Here is a 19,519-nt window from a genome sequence, read left to right as displayed (position 1 = left end):
TTATTCAGTGAATTCAAGACCTACGTAACCTACTATTAGGAACTAGGAACCTATACGTTAGAAGCATTGAGATTAATGAACGATTAGTCCCGGCTGACGAAACAATCCAATCCGAATAGGCAAAGCCCAAAACAGAACAAAAAGATCATAAGACCTACGTAGCCCACTAGTAGGAACTAGGAACCTATACTTTAGAAGCATTGAGAATAATGAACGATTAGTCCCGGCTGACGAAACAATCCAATCCGAATAGGCAAAGCCCAAAACAGAACAAAAAGATCATAAACAATAACAACAGAATGGAAACGATTCTATAATGATGGACATTCGAATGAAATAGTCATAAAGATAAAGAGAAGAAACATATATAGATATTGGAATCAATATCCGTTCATAATATCTTATCAACTTATCACAAAATGCAGATAGACAAAGAAATTCAATAGGTGATAAAAATAATGGCCCTTTATTCGTAGCCTAGATCAGGGCTTACCAATCAATAGGACTCTGACGTATCTGTTACAAAACCATTTCCGAATGTTTCAAAGAGAAAACAGAGATATGGAAAAGTCAAAGACCCAAAAAGGCTAGTTGGAAAGTAGGCGCATTTCTGTTAAGTATCTTCGTTTGTGTCTTTATTTGTTAGCTAGAAATCCACAGATAATATCCATGATATCAAATTTGACCTGGCCACCAAACTTGTCCGAGTCCAAACACCAAACTTGACCACAGACATGACAAAAGAGACCCAGGAAGGTAGAGGAACTTTTCAGTCTCATCCTATCAGTAAACATAAATAAATAAGGTTTATTCTATTCTCTTCTGGTCTATTTTATTCTCGTATTCTATCGGGAAATACTGAAAGCATCATAGTTACCTGCTTCGTCCAACATTCTGCTCGTGAGAGTAGGTCGCTTTTAATCCAGTCTTATCACTGTTAAAAAGTCATAGCAGAAGACATAAAAAGACACTCGATGGCTACATGATATGTAGGTATTAACTCTAAGTAGGTACGAGCTAAATATTTCCTAACTATGTTCTCTTAGCTGAGAGGATATGCCAAAACTACCATTTCTTCGTATCTTCGTTTGTGTCTTTATTTGTTAGCTAGAAATCCACAGATATCCATGATATCAAATTTGACCTGACCACCAAACTTGTCCGAGTCCAAACACCCAAACTTGACTACAGACATGACAAAAGAGACCAGGAAGGTAGAGGAACTTTTCAGTCTCATCCTATCAGTAAACATAAATAAGTAAGGTTTATTCTATTCTCTTCTAGTCTATTTTCTTCTCGTATTCTATCGGGAAATACTGAAAGCATCATAGTTACCTGCTTCGTCCAACATTCTGCTCGTGAGAGTAGGTCGCTTTTAATCGTTCCCTCTGTCAAACCTCTAAAAAAAAAAGTATGGATGTTCTCACAGATAGTAAACCTATATACCTATAGTTGACTAGTACCCATGTCACTTGAAGTCAAGTACTACTTGATTGTTTTTAACTGTGCTTTTCCTGCCTGGACTCATCATAGGTATTTAATCGTATAGGTAATATTAGAACATAGTACAGGATGTTTTTATCTCTGTATCTATTTAAATATGATTTACGAGGTTGACCACATCATGGAGTAGGTCAGCAGTAACGCTCCCTCAAGGTCTAAATCGGATGTCATATATCCTAAAAAGAGCATGACTCAAGGTCTCAAGGATAAGGTACTATTTGCATAATGATATTAATTGAACTCAATAAAAACAATGTGCCTGCACAGGTGACCGTACGAGAAATTTCGGGGTTTTTCTCAGCCTCTTGGCTTTTTTTCCCTCCAAGAGGTTTGATAGAGGGAACTGTAACTGTTAAGGTCTTATCGTCCCGAAATCGAAGAGGGAAGGAAAACACTAAGACAGTATAGGAAAGCAGCTGTTCCGAAAACAAACCATAATATATCTGTGTAGGATAAAATTCGCTCCAGTCGGGAATCGAAATCGCGACCTAGCTCTTACAAGGCAGATGCGCTGCCCTCCAAGCTAAGACACTAAGACAGTATAGGAAAGCAGCTGTTCCGAAAACAAACCATATCTGTGTAGGATAAAATTCGCTCCAGTCGGGAATCGAAATCGCGACCTAGCTCTTACAAGGCAGATGCGCTGCCCTCCAAGCTAACTAGGTATGTAGGTTGACGGTACCTGATTGTGATTAGTTGATTACCTATGATTAGTAACTGAAAATGTTCCTGAAAAGGAAGGGCTCCTATAAAATAAAGATAGTCGATAGGAAATAAAGGGCGTGTCTCTTAAGCTTATCTTTCTTCTCCTTAAAAATGATAGCTCAATTTCCAATTTGCCTGATGTAATCTAAAAGCCACCTCAGCTCCTTTGTTTCCAAACAGCATTCTTGCCTCCTGACGTGAAGTCCACACATAGTTCATAAATTACTTGGAAAAACATTGGAAAGCCATTAAAGAACCCTTACTTTGATTAAAAATAGAGGGACGGAAGCCTTATCCATGGGATAGTCTTGTTTTCTACCCCATTAACCCTTATTAGTCTTATCACTGTTAAAAAGTCATAGCAGAAGACATAAATAGACACCCGATGGCTACATGATAGGTATTAACTCTAAGTAGGTACGAGCTAAATATTTCCTAACTATGTTCTCTTAGCTGAGAGGATATGCCAAAACTACCATTTCTTCGAAAAATAAATCATATTTATTAAACAATAAAAAAATATTTATACCTATGTTCCTAATGAAAGCAGCTTTGTTACTTTGTATCATTGGTGGATGTAACAAAACTACCATTTCTTCAAAAAATCCAAATCACAAAACATTAGTGGATGTGCCAAAAGTACAATTTCTTTAAAAAATAAAAATCACAAAGCGGGTTAAACATTTGATATCCTGTGGAACAAGGAAGAAGGTCATTGAGAGATTTCAGATTTCAGTCAGGGAGGAAGTAACGAGATACTTTTGTTGATTTTAAATTTAGCAAAAAAAAAAAAAAAAAAAAAAAAAAAATCGGGGTTCCTCATTATCGTTATGACTCGTAATTGAGTCCAGCTGGTGGCATGTTGAGTCACCACCTGTTATGACGTCACTAATAGTATCTACCAGAACCCCATGAACACCTGAAGTGTAACCGGTTTTACCTTACTTATGAATCATTGATAAGATAAACACGTGTACAGAGTAGTTGTTTACTACTTCACTAGTGGGTAGGTGTACCTTCATATGAAAATTTACAGTTGTTATTGGTGGATGTGACAAAAGCGCCAACTTTTCCCAAGCAGCAGCAGGAGGAGGAGGAGGAGGAGAGAGAGAGAGAGAGGGGGGGGGAGAGAGGACTTTTATTTTAGTGGATGTACCAAAAACACTAGACAATGAAAGAGGATTTATTATACGTAAATGAGTATATTCGTTAGTGGAGGTGCCAAATTCACTCAGGAGGGAAATGTTTAATTTGAATATTATGTCTTAAAAAAAAAAAAAAAAAAAAAAAAAAAAAAAAAAAAAAAAAAAAAAAAGAAAGGAAGGAATATCTCTCCTTTAGAGTCAGCTTTCGATGCCACAGGTCTCGTTATATCCGAAAGACCTTTTTGGTTAGTACTGCTCGAATGCCGGCTCAGACTGAAACTTCTCTGTCCCTATAAAATAAACTGTCAAACTGTCTTGACGTGGCGGGGCGGAGCGCTACCGCGCTCCTTAATAAAATACTGAATTAATATTGAAGTACCTATGAGTGTTTTCCTAACTGGGTCAAAATCCTGTGAGGTGTCCCCAGAACATAATCAGAGAGTTTTCATAATTCATTGGGTACGATTTATCCGTTTAACTTTGACGTGATGGTGGAAGTGGAAGGCCAAGGCCACTTACGAATTCTCATCATGGTGAAAAAACTCGCTAAAATTTAAGCTGCTAATTGTTTGTCCTTTTTCTCACAAGCTGTGTTGATAAAGATAAATTTAGAGAGAACTGACTAAATTAATTGTATTACTTGAAGAACTTACTTGGCAATATGTTCTACTGTGATAGGGTTGGGATAGGAAGATTCGATGATTTTGAGAACTTCATCCCCCACTTACGAATTCTCATCATGGTGAAAAAACTCGCTAAAATTTTGTCCTTTTTCTCACAAGCGGTGTTGATAAATTTAGAGAGAACTTACTAAATTACTTGTATTACTTGAAGAACTTACTTGGCAATATGTTCTACTGTGATAGGGTTGGGATAGGAAGATTCGATGATTTTGAGAACTTCATCCTCCGTGATTGGGATTTTCTTCAACTCCAAGCTTTCATCTTTCGATACTGGAAACAAAAGTCAAACAATGAGAAAATTTTACTTCAACTTCAGGTGTGGTCCGTGGTTTCAAATTCAGGTAACAACAGCAACAAAGTAGATTAGATCTTTTATTTTATTTTGATACAATTTAGCGACAAAAAGAATAGAACACATATGTGGAATAGAATATATCTGACTCTTGTTCATCCTGCTTGAATGGGCTCAAAAAGTGCCTTTACCCCAGCAGTCTAAACAAGGTCTTAAGGTAGAACTTTAGGCATGCCTCAAGACTTTTCATTCTACTGACAATAAAATTAAGGACGAGAGTTAATCCGCTTCTATCATTTCATAACCACAAATCATGAGATTCATGACAAATAATCATGATGAATCTCATGGCGTGACAAATTTATCTTGAAGTTGACGAACTGGTTTTATTGATTGGTCAGAGGACAAAGGAAATCAGATATTGACAGCTTTATCTGCTTATGACTATAGCTATCAAAATGGGATCTGTTTACTACCTATACTAATCTATCTATCTATCTATCTATGTTCTATTATTTTTAAGTGTAATCTAAGAAAGAAGTTGAGAAATGCAGGTATAAATTTCATCATGAACTCGAAACATAGATTTTTTTTTTTTCTTCAGTAACAATTTTATCGGCTTTGAAATCGGATCTGCCAGCTGTCATGGGTGTGAACAGACGGAAATTCAATACATATTTATTTCATTTCGAGTTTTACCAATCTTATTTTGATGAAACCAATCAACTTTTACTATACATTCAACTTCATACTTATCTTCTTTTTCTTTGCCTTTTTCCCGTGTACAGACGGGGTCGGCGTTTGTCGTCAGCCTCTCAATCAGCCCTAAGTAGGGTGATTGCTTTGGGCTGACATTTAGTTTTAGCTGCAATTTTTAAGAGTGGATGCCCTTCGCACTCAACCTTTGCTATTTCTTTAGCAAGGGAAATTCAGCCTGTTATTCTCCCTGTTTAAAGTACCCCAGCCAGACAGTTACTCCTTATAAAGTCGACTTACATGACGTGTTCTGAGGAAGGAGCGTGTTTTCCTGCAACTTGAGTTCGATTTGAATTTATTTTAAGAGTGGATGCCCTTCGCACTCAACCTTTACTATTTCTTTAGCAAGGGAAATTCAGCCTGTTATTCACCCTGTTTAAAGTACCCAGCCAGACAGTTAGTTACTCCTTATAAAGTCGACTTACATGACGTGTTCTGAGGAAGGAGCGTGTTTTCCTGCAACTTGAGTTCGATTTGAATTTTCTGAATCAGCGGATATGAATTTTGCATGAGTTTCATGATTTTCTTGATAAACCCGACGTAATCTGTGGAAAATAGAGGAGAAGAAACATGCGTGAATGAAATCAACTGTGATGCTTGTAGATGATGAAATACGATGGTTTAAAATATGGTTAGGTTGTTCAGTTGTTCTATTAGAGCTAGCGGAAATGACCAAGGAATTTCATTCCAGCAGTACTTAATAGCACTTTGATTTGAATGCACCAGTTCCCAATGGACTACTGAAGGCGAGGTTTCGCGTACCTACCTAGTTCTTATGGATGTTCATCTAGATTCTAGGCAATCGCGTGCTGCTGTTTCCGGCCTCACTCAGGCTGGGTGAGGTTTTTTTGAGGCATCGCCTCGTGTTGCTTATCACTATCACTGACTGAATGGAGAGTTCCTACTCAATAAACGTCCTTATAGAAAGTTTCCTACTTACCTCGTGGGAACTCTTTCGGATGGACTAGCTTCTACTTGTAGATGATGAAATACGATGGTTTAAAATATGGTTTGGTTGTTCAGTTGTTCTATTAGAGCTCGCGGAAATGACCAAGGAATTTCATTCCAGCAGTACTTAATAGCACTTTGATTTGAATGCACCAGTTCCCAACGGACTACTGAAGGCGAGGTTTCGCGTACCTAGTTCTTATGGATGTTCATCTAGGCAATCGTGTGCTGCTGTTCCCGGCCCCACTCAGGCTTGGTGAGGTTTTTTTGAGGCATCGCGTCGTGTTGCTTATCACTGAATGGAGAGTTCCTACTCAATAAACGTCCTTATAGAAAGTTTCCTACTTACCTCGTGGGAACTCTTTCGGATGGACTAGCTTCTGGAAGAACTCCTGCGTAATAGAAGGCTTCTCATGATGATGGCAGATCGGTTTGAACCAGAAGCTCAGCGTCCTATTTTCTTCCGTATGTCCTCCGGTTGCCGAATTCACCAGAAAGACCCGAAAACTGAGAGACAAGTCGGAGGGTAGCTCATCTATATCTTCTGTGCCGTTGGTGGCGGTGTTTTTGTTGATGACAATGCCCTTGTGTTCGCCTCCAGCGACGTGCATGGATGAGGAGGAGTTGTCCTGTTTGACTTTCTTCCTTTCCACTAGGATTGTGGTGGAGGTGGACGTTTTGCACTCAGTGTCCTATTTTCTTCCGTATGTCCTCCGGTTGCCGAATTGACCAGGAAGACGCGAAAGCTGAGCGACAAATCAGACGGTAGCTCATCTATATCTTCTGTGCCGTTGGTGGAGGTGTTTTTGTTGATGACAATGCCCTTGTGTTCGCCTCCAGCGACGTGAATGGATGAGGAGGAGTTGTCCTGTTTGACTTTCTTCCTCTCCACTAGGATCGTGGTGGAGGTGGACGTTTTGCCCTTGGGCGTCATGATGATTTGTTCTGAAACATGACGAGAGGAAGAAGAGAGAGAATGAAAATTACAATCATTGCTGATGTCACATTATTACGAATTACGAATCATTGCATATGTCAAATCAAATTGATCCTATAAGGGCAAGGAAAACCTTTAGACCTTTGATAAATGGAGTGTGTCTGAAGGCATGTGATGTTTGTGTTCCAATCCGAGATTTCACCGTTAGATCGCGGTTCTCGCATACGCTCCAGTGGCGTACATACTTTTTCGTGGGCTCCTCGCAAGGTGCCCCCTCAGTCAATAGATTGACGGGGAAAGGGGGTGGATGATCGGAATCGTAGACCTTTGGGGCCCCTAAATGTGTCCCTGTGGGGCCTCTATATGCCCCATTGAACGCCGCGGGGTCTGCGGGGCAGAATCTGCGACGGTGATAGGATTTCTAGTCCAAGACATTTTAAAGATGTCACCGAATCGAAACACAGACATTGGTGCAGATAGTGAAATAGCGAAGTAATACGGATGATGCGATGTCGGAATAAATATCAATGAGTTTACGAGAGAAATATGGGTTAAAATTTACAAAAATAATGCGTTCTCTATTCAAACATTGTACTTACGTCACACTATAATTAAAGTACCTATAATGTAGATTTACGATTGAATAGAGATTCATAAGACTCTATTTATTTGAGTACTAGTACTAGGTACCTCTACATATAAAGTACAGAGTAGGTACCTCTATACCTCTATTAAGTACAGAGTACCAAGCCCTACGCTATTGATCTTAATCTATCTTAGTGTTCTGATGACTGTCATTAAAATTACGTGATCTGAGAGTTAATCTGAGTTAGTATTAGTACTGTTAGGAGATAGAACCCCAACGTCCGCGTCCTAGGTCCTAGGTAAGTATTGGAGTGTGGGCAGCTGGGTAGGTAGGTAGGTAACTAACTTTTATTTTGGTAATGATAGAACATAAAGAGGGTTTATGTGAATTTTTAGGTATTTCCTATTGACGGTACCTATAATGTGTAGTGATTTTATGTGAGAGCTTGATGGGATAGAGATAGAGCTAGAGTCTAGATTGCCATTGTGGTCAACCTTGCTGCTAACATGCAGTGTATTTCCAGAGTACCTATCTATAGGTCACATTTCACATAGTCACTTTGTTAACTAATAGCAATATGGGTAGGTATAAATACGAGTAATAATGTACCAGCTTTACATGATCTAAGGACAAAGTAAATGAAGTTTATTTAGGGAAAGGATGTAGGTACATGTCAAGTTATGCTAGACAAAAAGTAGGTAGTTGTATGTTCTCACAGTTAGTATTTATAGGTACCTATCTAGCTAATATCTACCTAGATACCTATAGTTGCCTAGTACCCATGTCACTTGAAGTCAAGTACTACTTGATTGTTTTTAACTGCGCTTTTCCTGCCTGGACTCATCATAGGTATTTTCGTATTAGGGACTTTAATCGTATAGGTAATATTAGAACATAGAACATAGTACAGGATGTTTTTATCTCTGTATCTATTTAAATATGATTTACGAGGTGACCACATCATGGAGTAGGTCAGTAGTCAGCAGTAACGGTCCCTCAAGGTCTAAATCGGATGTCGTATATCTTAAAAAGAGCATGACTCAAGGTCTCAAGGATAAGGTACTGTCTGCATAATGATATTAATTGAACTCAATAAAAACAATGTGCCTGCACAGGTGACCGTACGAGAAATTTCGGGGTTTTTCTCAGCTTCTTGGCTTTTTTTCCCTCCAAGAGGTTTGGTAAGTGTGTAGTTGTGTACTTTACTCTTTATTATTATTTTGGTAGAGGTTTAGCTTCACTATAACTGCTAAGTGTTTACTCTTTAATTAATTTAATAAACTCTGAAAATAAAGGTTAACAGGTTGATTAGAAACAAAGGATAATACTTATTACTTAATACTTAACTGTTTATGTTAGGTCTTATCTGATGAGAGATGTGATTAGAATCGCCTATCCAAACACTTAAACTGATAAAGAGATTTATGGCCGAGATCACCACAATGTGAGTTTAAATTTGGTTTAAGTACCTATGATTAGTAACTGAAAATGTGCCTGAAGAAGAGGGGCTCCTATAAAATAAAGAGAGTCGATGGGAAATAAAGGGCGTGTCTCTAAAGCTTATCTTTCTTCTCCTTAAATAAAATAGCTCAATTTCCAATTTGCCTGATGTAATCTAAAAGCCACCTCAGCTCCTTTGTTTCCAAACAGCATTCTTGCCTCCTGACGTGATTATGTAGGTTGACGGTACCTGATTGTGATTAGTTGATTACCTATGATTAGTAACTGAAAATGTGCCTGAAAAAGAAGGGCTCCTATAAAATAAAGAGACTCGATAGGAAATAAAGGGCGTGTCTCTTAAGCTTATCGTTCTTCTCCTTAAAAATAATAGCTCAATTTCCAATTTGCCTGATGTAATCTAAAAGCCACCTCAGCTCCTTTGTTTCCAAACAGCATTCTTGCCTCCTGACGTGAAGTCCACACATAGTTCATAAATTACTTGGGAAAACATTGGAAAGCCATTAAAGAACCCTTACTTTGATTAAAAATAGAGGGACGGAAGCCTTATCCATGGGATAGTCTTGTTTTCTACCCCATTAACCCTTATTAGTCTTATCACTGTTAAAAAGTCATAGCAGAAGACATAAATAGACACCCGATGGCTACATGATAGGTATTAACTCTAAGTAGGTACGAGCTAAATATTTCCTAACTATGTTCTCTTAGCTGAGAGGATATGCCAAAACTACCATTTCTTCGAAAAATAAATCATATTTATTAAACAATAAAAAAATATTTATACCTATGTTCCTAATGAAAGCAGCTTTGTTACTTTGTATCATTGGTGGATGTAACAAAACTACCATTTCTTCAAAAAATCCAAATCACAAAACATTAGTGGATGTGCCAAAAGTACAATTTCTTTAAAAAATAAAAATCACAAAGCGGGTTAAACATTTGATATCCTGTGGAACAAGGAAGAAGGTCATTGAGAGATTTCAGATTTCAGTCAGGGAGGAAGTAACGAGATACTTTTGTTGATTTTAAATTTAGCAAAAAAAAAAAAAAAAAAAAAAATCATTGGTGGATGTACCAAAACTACCATTTCTTCAAAAAATCCAAATCACAAAACATTAGTGGATGTGCCAAAACTACCATTTCTTCGAAAAATAAGTCATAGGTATTTATTAAACAATCAAAAAATATTTATATGTTCCTAATAAAAGCAGTTTTGTTACTTTGTATCATTGGTGGATGTAACAAAACTACCATTTCTTCAAAAAGTCCAAATCACAAAACATTAGTGGATGTGTCAAAATTACAATTTCTTTAAAAAATCAAAATCACAAAGCGGGTTAAACATTTGCTGACGTGAAGTCCACACATAGTTCATAAATTACTTGGGAAAACATTGGAAAGCCATTAAAGAACCCTTACTTTAATTAAAAATAGAGGGACGGAAGCCTTATCCATGGGATAGTCTTGTTTTCTACTCCATTAACCCTTATCAGTCTTATCTGGACGTTTCTGGCAGAAAAAGATCCAAGCACTAATAGATAGAAGGTAGGAAAATCTGGCCTAAAAAAGTGTAAAAACGAGAGAGAAAAAAAAGACACTTTTCAGACGAGAAACCAATTGAAAATGAATGGATGCTGAGATTGCTGAGACTTCAAAATTCAAGAAAGGAGAAAATAGAGAATTATGAAGAGACCACAAAAATAAAATTATGATTGTTGATCTTCGTTGCTAGGCAACAACAATTCTTACTTTCGAATTTTCGACTTAGAAAGTTGATTAATTTATTAAAAATATGTTAATTAAATTACTAGAAAAAAAAACACATTTAATAAGAAGAAAGAACACATTTCTTAGAAGAAAGGAGAGACTTTTTTATACTTTCTATTGGGTGGGTATTTGGTTTGTTTTTAATTTGCGTGCAAAACCGCAAAACAGCATAAAAAATGTTAGAATTTAATGGTCATGTTGTGGCCACATGTTAGTGTCCTACCGCAATGCAATGGGATGCTGCAAATCCTCATGGGATTAAGAAGATAGTGGGAACCTATCTAGGTGTTTAGGTACACGGTATTTGTGTTGAATTTCTGCAGAAATCCAGCGGAAAATAGGGAAGAAAAAGAAGAAGGAGGAGAAGAAGAAGAAAAAAAGAAAGAGAGAAAAAAATACGGGATTGCATAAAAACGATGATTGTTAAGAGGGGAAAAAGAGAATCGCCCGTATTGCACAAAAATGTGTTTACCACGTGTAAAAAATATCAAGTGATTCAAAGGGATTTAAAATAAAATTTAATAAATAAATAGGGCGTTGATAATATGAGTATCAATTAGAACTCATTTACATTTCACTAATAAATTTCACTTTATATCCGCCCTAAAAAACGTGATGTGGACAAGTTTTTAATGGATATAATCGAAAATAAAAATAATTATTATTAAAAAATATCATGTAAAATAAATAAATAAACAAAAAAATAATACCGAAACACAAAATAAACGATTAAATACCGGTAATACACTGACGGACGTAAATCCACTCTGCACTCGAAGACGGTTGAACAGAACTGGTGAAAAAGTAGTTATCAGTAAAAATATTCATCAATGAATGACTCATTCCTTATCACGGGGATAATATCTGACCTTGAAATACGCTGTCATTTGGGAAACACTACGTCAGACTTACTCACAGGCTGATGAAATACTGAGTAAAGATAGGGAAGAAGGGATTGAGGAATACTGAGTGAAGAAGAAGGGATAGAGGGTTGGAGGGTAGGTTTTTCCTTTGAAAAAAGGGGGGACGATATTACGTACGATATGGATTTTGTGTAAATGAGTTCCTTCGAAATGTTGTATTCGATATTTTGTGTCGATGAGAATCGATACAAAATATAAAAATCGATACAAATATATAAAAAATCGATAGGAGGAAGATAGTTTTTTTTACTACATACTCGAAAATGTTGTTTACTTGATTATCGTTATGACTCGTAATTGAGTCCAGCTGGTGGCATGTTGAGTCACCACCTGTTATGACGTCACTAATAGTATCTACCAGAACCCCATGAACACCTGAAGTGTAACCGGTTTTACCTTACTTATGAATCATTGATAAGATAAACTCTGAATGTACCAGTTCCCGATGGATCCCTGAAGTTAACCAGCGTTGCTCATGGTTGCTATCTGGATGGGTGACCATTTGGACAGCGTGCTGCTGGCTTTTCCCAACCTCACTCAGGCTGAGTGAGGTTAATGTCAGGACTGAGGAGGCGGCCTGTCGCCAAATGGAGGGTAACACCTCCATCACTAATACTCTTCAAACTTAAACAATGCCGCAAAAAGTCGTCTTCAAATGTTATAGCTATTTCGATAGTAGGAGCCACCCTAGTTAGCTTGGTTGGTAGCGCGTCTGCTAGGCTCCGGGGCAGATGTTCGTTTTCGGAACTGCTGGCTTTTTCCTACCCTGTTTTCCCTCTCTCTTCGAATTCGGGACGATAAGACCTTAGTAGTTTGTTACAGTTCCCTCTATCAAACCTCTTAAAAAATCGATAGTAGGAAGATAGTTTTTTTTACTACATAGGTACCTACTTGAAAATGTTGTTTACTTGATTATCGTTATGACTCGTAATTGAGTCCAGCTGGTGGCATGTTGATTCACCACCTGTTGTGACGTCACTAATAGTATCTACCAGAACCCCATGAACACCTGAAGTGTAACCGGTTTTACCTTACTTATGAATCATTGATAAGATAAATTTTGATTTTGCGCTCTGTAGCAAAAGTTTTTAAAAACCGATTTTAAACCCCGAAAACTCTTTGTAAACAAATAAATAGGAGACTTTGGGCGAACCTAGTTCCAAATAATAGACTTGAGAAAACAAGCTTAAATTGGCGTTAATCAGGGTATTTTATACTCCTCCTAAATGAGCTGGATAACAATGAGTAGGTAGAGACATACTATGATATGCTATTCTATTGTTGTGTACATGTGTGCTTCACTATCAATACAAATATGTACTTATAGTTATGCAAGAGATAAGCCCATTTCAAATTTAATGATACCAATATTTATGCCACGGAAAACACAGATCTTTGGCGGGAAAATTCAAAACCCCCTATCGATTTTCCAGAACAGGGTTGGGTTTATTTGTTCTCACGCAGACATACTGCCAGACAATCCTCGACCTTTGAGTTCAAAGGTTCAAAGGGACGTAAGGAATTTATCCTTCCCACTAGTTCGTACAAAGAAACATAGAAGGAGCCACTTGTCCGTCAGTTTTCGAGATGTATTTCCCTACCTACCCATATTGTATACTCTAATTTTTCATTTCACATTCTTTTTTATTATTATTATTTTTTTTTTTATTTCTTCATATACCTAGGTATGATTTTTTTTTATTTCTTCATATACCTAGGTATGAAGGTAAAAAAAAAGGATTTTTTTGGCTACGACTAATTCTGTAAAAAACTGGCTAGGTATTAAAAAAAGTTAGTGACTTACCTGGACGATTCACTCGATTTCTAAAGGATCTCCTCATTTTGAAAACTTCAAACTCAGTCCGTTCAACAGTCAAAACTTTATAGGTCGGGTAGTTGGGTCGGGTTTATTACAGTGACCGATTTATTTTATTAAAGTTTATCGATTTATTACAGTAAAAGATATCACGGGGTTCATTTGGCCTATACTTACCTACCTAATTCTTGGAAATAAGATCTAAAAATGTTTTTCATCAAATTATTTATTATGCACGCCCTCCTGTTTACCAGGCGAGCGCCTTGACCACTACACCACCGAGGCAGGTGTACACCAAGGCAGACCACTACACCATCAGATAAAGTCAATTTATCTGATATTTTGGTCCATATTAAAGGCTGTTTAGTATCAAATAATTTAAAAGTCTGATTTAGGAAAAATGGTAGGTGTTATCTCTTGGAAAAAGTTCTAACTACTCGTAATACCTAGTTTAGCCCAAAATCACTAAAGTCTCATCGTACTAGGAGCAACTAATCTAGGAACCCTTCGAAAAAGAAGCAAAGAACTGCAAGTACTTTAGGAACTCCTAAACTAGGAACCCTTCGACAAAGAACTGAATACTCTGATGCGTGTTTTGGAGAATTTTCAGCAAAAATGTCATGTCAGGAAATTTCAATTTTTCAGTCACATGGAAGTTCTAATGGGAAACAGATATGTTTTCCCTGCCTATCTGCATATACATATCTATATACCTACTCACCCCCCGAAATATATGTTCTATCATTTGACCTAGATGTCTCAGGATGGTACTCTCGTTTCTCAACTACAAATAGGTACTACCTATCAACCTACCTCCTTATCTACCATATACCTATTACCTATGTAGCTACCTACCTACCTACTATAACATAAAGCTACTGTGAATCCCTGACGTTACGCAGAGCTGAAATGCTAGAAAAAAAGACCAGAAATGCTCTGGAAAAAGTACCTAAAAATCGGAAGCTACAGTCCATGTCCACATTTTACAATTTTTTACAGTGACAATAGTGAAGGAATCACTGAAGTTAAGAAACGCACTTGGGGTTGGTACAAGAAAGGTGACCATCTGGACAATCGCGTGCCACTGACTTTTCCCGGTCCCACTCAGGCTGGGTGAGGTTAATGTGAGAAGGTGGCTAGCTTAAGGCCGAATGGAGAGTAAAAGCCCCGTCACTAAAAATCTTAGGGTAGTTTTGACCAATATCTTTTCAGCCCTAACGATTGGATCCAAAGCGAAAGAATTCCCAAGAGATGGACCATCTCGTATTCTTCAAGCAGCTGTCTCCCTGGTAGGTCTCCCATTCACAAAGATTAAGATGTCTCGAATAATGAAATTAAATTAGCAGATCCCAATGGCTGGAAGCTAAACACTTCAGGGAATACGTACCTACACATCCATCTAATGCTTAATAGCTACAACTCCTGCAAGGTGTCTATTACAGACATACATTACAATATGTATCTATGTACATTGTAGGTAGATTGTAGTTGTACATATTAATTTCTCCGTCACATTCAGCTCCTAGTCACACATTACCTACTCAGACCTCCAGCTATCTTCTCTGCTATTGGTCCGAATTTCCCACTATTGCCACATCGCCAGCATGGGCTTGGGACATCTCTGACAAAGTCCGATTGGATCCAAAGCGAAAGAATTACTAAGAGATGGACCATCTCGTATTCTTCAAGCAGTTGTCTCCCTGGTAGGTCTCCCATTCACAAGGATTCAGATGTCTCTAATAATGAAATTAAATTAGCAGATCCCAATGGCTGGAAGCTAAACACTCCAGGGAATACGTACCTACACATCCATCTAATGCTTAATAGCTACAACTCCTGCAAGGTGTCTATTACAGACATACATGATTGGATCCAAAGCGAAAGAATTCCCAAGAGATGGACCATCTCGTATTCTTCAAGCAGTTGTCTCCCTGGTAGGTCTCCCATTCACAAGGATTAAGATGTCTCTAATAATGAAATTAAATTAGCAGATCCCAATGGCTGGGAGCTAAACACTCCAGGGAATACGTACCTACACATCCATCTAATGCTTAATAGCTACAACTCCTGCAAGGTGTCTATTACAGACATACATTACAATATGTATCTATGTACATTGTAGGTAGATTGTAGTTGTACATAATAATTTCTCAGTCACATTCAGCTCCTAGTCACACATTACCTACTCAGACCTCCAGCTATCTTCTCTGCTATTGGTCCGAATTTCCCACTATTGCCACATCGCCAGCATGGTCTTGGAACACATGGGAAAACAGTTGGCATAGTTTTTCCTGCCATATCAGTGACATACTCAGTAAGTAGGTACACTCGTGAAACCTATAACCTATAACGGAGTTCTAGCACATTTGGTTTGTTCGAGTTCTAACACATTTGGCTTAGTAAATAATAAATTTCTATTATGTTCTACATAATTTTGTTCTATGTATTGTTGTAGTGTAACATTTGGCTTAGTAAATAATAACATTAGGTTTTACAAAAGTATGTTTTGTATAGTGCAGTTTTTAATGGTGATGATTAAGTGACACGTTATACATATCTATGTATCTCAAGATTAAAAAGTTTTATACCCATCATTTCTTCGGTTCTATTTGTACGTTAATGTACTGTACTTACCTACGTATGTGTACCTAGAACCTATATGTACATCTTCTTCGCCTTTTCCGTATGTAGATATAATAAAGGCATAATTATTTCATACAGATATTCTATTTTATTCTACATATTCTGTTCTATTCTATTGTTCTGAATAGTGGATGGTGCTTTGTTTACCCATTTTGAGCTAGTGACTACACGAAGACTAAAACTCTTCCATCCATCTTTAGTCTATGCTACTGAACAGCTGATTCAAGATCACAATGCACGCCCAACACCTACGCAAACAACAACAAACCAACCTCAGTCATCTTGAAAAAGCCTACGAGTGAGGCGAAACTCGAGTCGGTGTAAATAATAATCCCCAACTAAGAACCCTAGTCAAATAGAAAATAAGGTAAGCCATTATCTAATTTGGGTGTTTAATATGAATCTAATTAATAATAATGTTAATTTTTCAACAAAGATCTTGCTATTATTGACATCTTGAAAAAAGTTGATGTCAAATCAAATTAAGGTGTATTTTCCTTTTAGACACGGAAACGGTTTTCTTTTGGAAACTGAACACTAGACCTTCCTACCCAACAGGAGTAGACACGGAGTAGCTCCCTCTCCACAGTCTTCAACAAGACAAAGGTCGTGCCATTGTTGACATCTTGAAAAAAAGTTGATGTCAAATCAAATTAAGGTGTATTTTCCTTTTAGACACGGAAACGGTTTTCTTTTGGAAACTGAACACTAGACCTTCTATTGTTAACATCTTAGGGGAAGATGTTAATTTTTCTTACCTTATTTTCTATTTGACTAGGGTTCTTAGTTGGGGATTATTATTTACACCGACTCGAGTTTCGCCTCACTCGTGGTGCAGAATACGTAGGCATGACCCGTAGAAACATTAAAACACGAACGGAAGAACATATCGTAGCTGCCAGGAACTCAACTAAAGGCTAGACCTTCGATGGTTGGGAATGTGCCAGCTTGGATTATCAATAGTTTAGTAAAGGCTCTCCCACGCCACCTATTAGAGTGGTTGAACCCGTATATTTTCCTTTAAAAGAGGGGAAATGAGCTTCAGAAGAGGGGAAATCGTCTTAGTTTCCGAAAGGAAAATACGATTTTACTTAGACATGTACTTGGTAGACTATTGAAATCAAGGGACAAGGGACTACCTATACCTACCTATCCTATAGGTATCCAATGTTTAATTGTTTACAAGAGTAAACGCTGAATGGTGTGACGTCAACGGGCAATACCCTAACAAAGACACAACAAAACAAAAGTGTAACCTCTGTAAATATCAGAGGACGTAGTTTATGGAAGCTAATGAATTGTAAACAGGTTAAATGTTTACATTTGGTTTTATTATTATTACTTGTTCGTTGTTAGGACCTACTGTACTAATAGTTGATGTTGATGAGGATGAAGTTACGTAAGAAGTAAAAGAAAAACAAGTGGTGTAAAAATATTTGTAAAAAAGTCGAGTTTTTATTGCCTAACTTAAAAGGTCTAAATATAAATATAAAAGTATATAAAAATAGAAAGGGGGTGGGGTTTATTGAAATAAGAGGGGAAGTAGGACCCAACTCATTGTTTTCTCATCAGCTCCGACCAATCGTTACCAGGCTTCCCTTTCATAACCTCATGCAGAGTTACAGCAAGAAAGTTTGGTATTTCGGACAAAAACGAGTTGGTTAGTTTTGTACCAGACTGAAAATAGAAAGGGTGGTTTATTGAAATAAGAGGGGAAGTAGGACCCAACTGCCCAACTCATTGTTTTCTCATCAGCTCCGACCAATCGTTACCAGACTTCCCTTTCATAACCTCATGCAGAGTTACAGCAAGAAAGTTTGGTATTTCGGACAAAAACGAGTTGGTTAGTTTTGTACCAGACTGACCGGAGCGAATTCGTTTCCCGACATCGGACTTCCTTGGAGATTGTTGTTTGAATTGATGTATTTGGCCTGGACAAATTTGGTCCTCAGCTGGTTAGCTGGTATCACAGTATGTGCGCCTGAAGCATATGCATTTGGAGTTGGTTGAGACACAATACTATCCGTCCAATGATGGAGTTCCGTTTTCATTTTATCAGCATCATTGCTGGCAACGTTGGATATATCCTTCATGTTTCCTTCTAATCCTTTCTGAGTGAACCTGAAGCATACGCATTTGGAGTTGGTTGAGACACAATACCATCCGTCCAGTGATGGAGTTCCGTTTTCATTTTATCAGCATCATTGCTGGCAACGTTGGATATATCCTTCATGTTTCCTTCTAATCCTTTCTGAGTGACGCTTTCATATTTCTCCTGTACTTTGTGTGTCATGTCAGACAAACCATTGACGACAGTATCCTTGATGTGGAGATCCGATATCTTCTGGGACACTTTATCCGAAGCATCCTTCAGATTTTCCGTCAAACTTTTTTGTGATGCTTGTTCATATTGGTGTTGTAGATTCGTCTTCAAGTCACTAAAGCCCGTGGATATTTTATCATTGGCTCCTTTAACACTTGATTCTATTCCTGTCTTGATGTTCTCCAATGTTTTTGACACGTCTTGCATGTTGAATGGTTGTCCCAATACCGCGCCGTTTGTTGCTCCAACATACTGAGCAGGGATTACATATTGTGCAAGGACAGAACCGCTTTGAGTGCTAGGAGTTCCTTCGCCGTTTTGGTCTTCATAACATCGGCAATTCAAAAACTTTTCCTGAGCTGATTGATCCACGGTATTTTGATTTTCACTCTCGGATGGACTAGCTTCTGGAAGAACTCCTGCGTAATGGAAGGCTTCTCATGATGATGGCAGATCGGTTTGAACCAGAAGCTCAGCGTCCTATTTTCTTCCGTGTGTCCTCCGGTTGCCGAATTGACCAGAAAGACCCGAAAACTGAGCGACAAATCAGACGGCAGCTCATCTATATCTTCCGTACCGTTGGTGGAAGTGTTTTTGTTGATGACAATGCCCTTGTGTTCTCCTCCAGCGACGTGCATGGATGAGGAGGAGTTGTCCTGTTTGACTTTCTTCCTTTCCACTAGGATTGTGGTGGAGGTGGACGTTTTGCCCTTGGGCGTCATGATGATTTGTTCTGAAACATGATGAGAGGAAGAAGAGAGAGAATGAAAATTACGAATCATTGCTGATGTCACATTATTCTAAGTATGTCAAATTAAATTGATCCTATAAGGGCAAGGAAAACCTTTAGACCCTTGACAAATGGAGTGTCTGAAGGCATGTGATGTTTGTGTTCCAATCCGAGATTTCACTTTGGGGCCCCTAAATGTGTCCTTGTGGGGCCTCTATATGCCCCCTTGAACGCCGCGGGGTCTGCGGGGCAGAATCTGCGACGGTGATAGGATTTCTAGTCCAAGACATTTTAAAGATGTCAC

At 37.9% G+C, this 19,519-nt stretch overlaps 2 protein-coding genes and 1 long non-coding RNA gene across 3 annotated transcripts in view; all 3 read right to left on the bottom strand.

Annotated features, from left to right (window-relative positions):
• LOC103513487 overlaps nt 1–7,437 on the bottom strand; it is a 36,515-nt gene extending 29,078 nt beyond the window's left edge. The window contains 7 exon segments of the mRNA XM_026826666.1: nt 4,007–4,076; nt 4,193–4,306; nt 5,510–5,629; nt 6,382–6,712; nt 6,715–7,027; nt 7,215–7,356; nt 7,419–7,437. Of these exon segments, the coding sequence (XP_026682467.1) occupies nt 4,007–4,076; nt 4,193–4,306; nt 5,510–5,629; nt 6,382–6,712; nt 6,715–7,027; nt 7,215–7,356; nt 7,419–7,437 (1,109 nt within the window).
• Nucleotides 7,438–8,773: 1,336 nt separating this feature from the next.
• Nucleotides 8,774–11,643, bottom strand: LOC113469168. Its single transcript, XR_003392672.1, has 2 exons — nt 11,491–11,643; nt 8,774–8,838 (listed from the first exon to the last, which is right to left on the bottom strand). It is a non-coding gene; the product is annotated as an uncharacterized LOC113469168 (long non-coding RNA).
• Nucleotides 11,644–17,845: 6,202 nt separating this feature from the next.
• LOC103513486 lies at nt 17,846–19,207 on the bottom strand. The gene is made up of 3 exons (XM_017445841.2): nt 19,021–19,207; nt 18,284–18,904; nt 17,846–18,143 (listed from the first exon to the last, which is right to left on the bottom strand). The coding sequence occupies exons 1-3, from the start codon at nt 19,205–19,207 to the stop codon at nt 18,007–18,009; spliced, it is 945 nt and encodes a 314-aa protein (XP_017301330.1). The 3' UTR covers nt 17,846–18,006.
• Between the last annotated feature and the right edge of the window lie 312 nt (nt 19,208–19,519).

This window comes from Diaphorina citri, unplaced genomic scaffold (assembly GCF_000475195.1).
Source record: "Diaphorina citri unplaced genomic scaffold, Diaci psyllid genome assembly version 1.1 scaffold978, whole genome shotgun sequence".
NCBI lineage: Eukaryota > Metazoa > Arthropoda > Insecta > Hemiptera > Psyllidae > Diaphorina > Diaphorina citri.
The sequence above is the reverse complement of the archived record's forward strand: the minus strand, read 5'-3'. Positions and strand labels throughout refer to the sequence as shown.

Coding starts and splice junctions, on each gene's coding strand:
- LOC103513486 (XM_017445841.2), bottom strand. CDS start 19,207: ATGACGCCCAAGGGCAAAACGTCCACCTCCACCACAATCCTAGTGGAA. Junction 18,905..19,020: donor GCCGTCTGATTTGTCGCTCA/GTTTTCGGGTCT, acceptor TCCATTACGCAG/GAGTTCTTCCAGAAGCTAGT. Junction 18,144..18,283: donor TCCAAATGCGTATGCTTCAG/GTTCACTCAGAA, acceptor CATATGCTTCAG/GCGCACATACTGTGATACCA.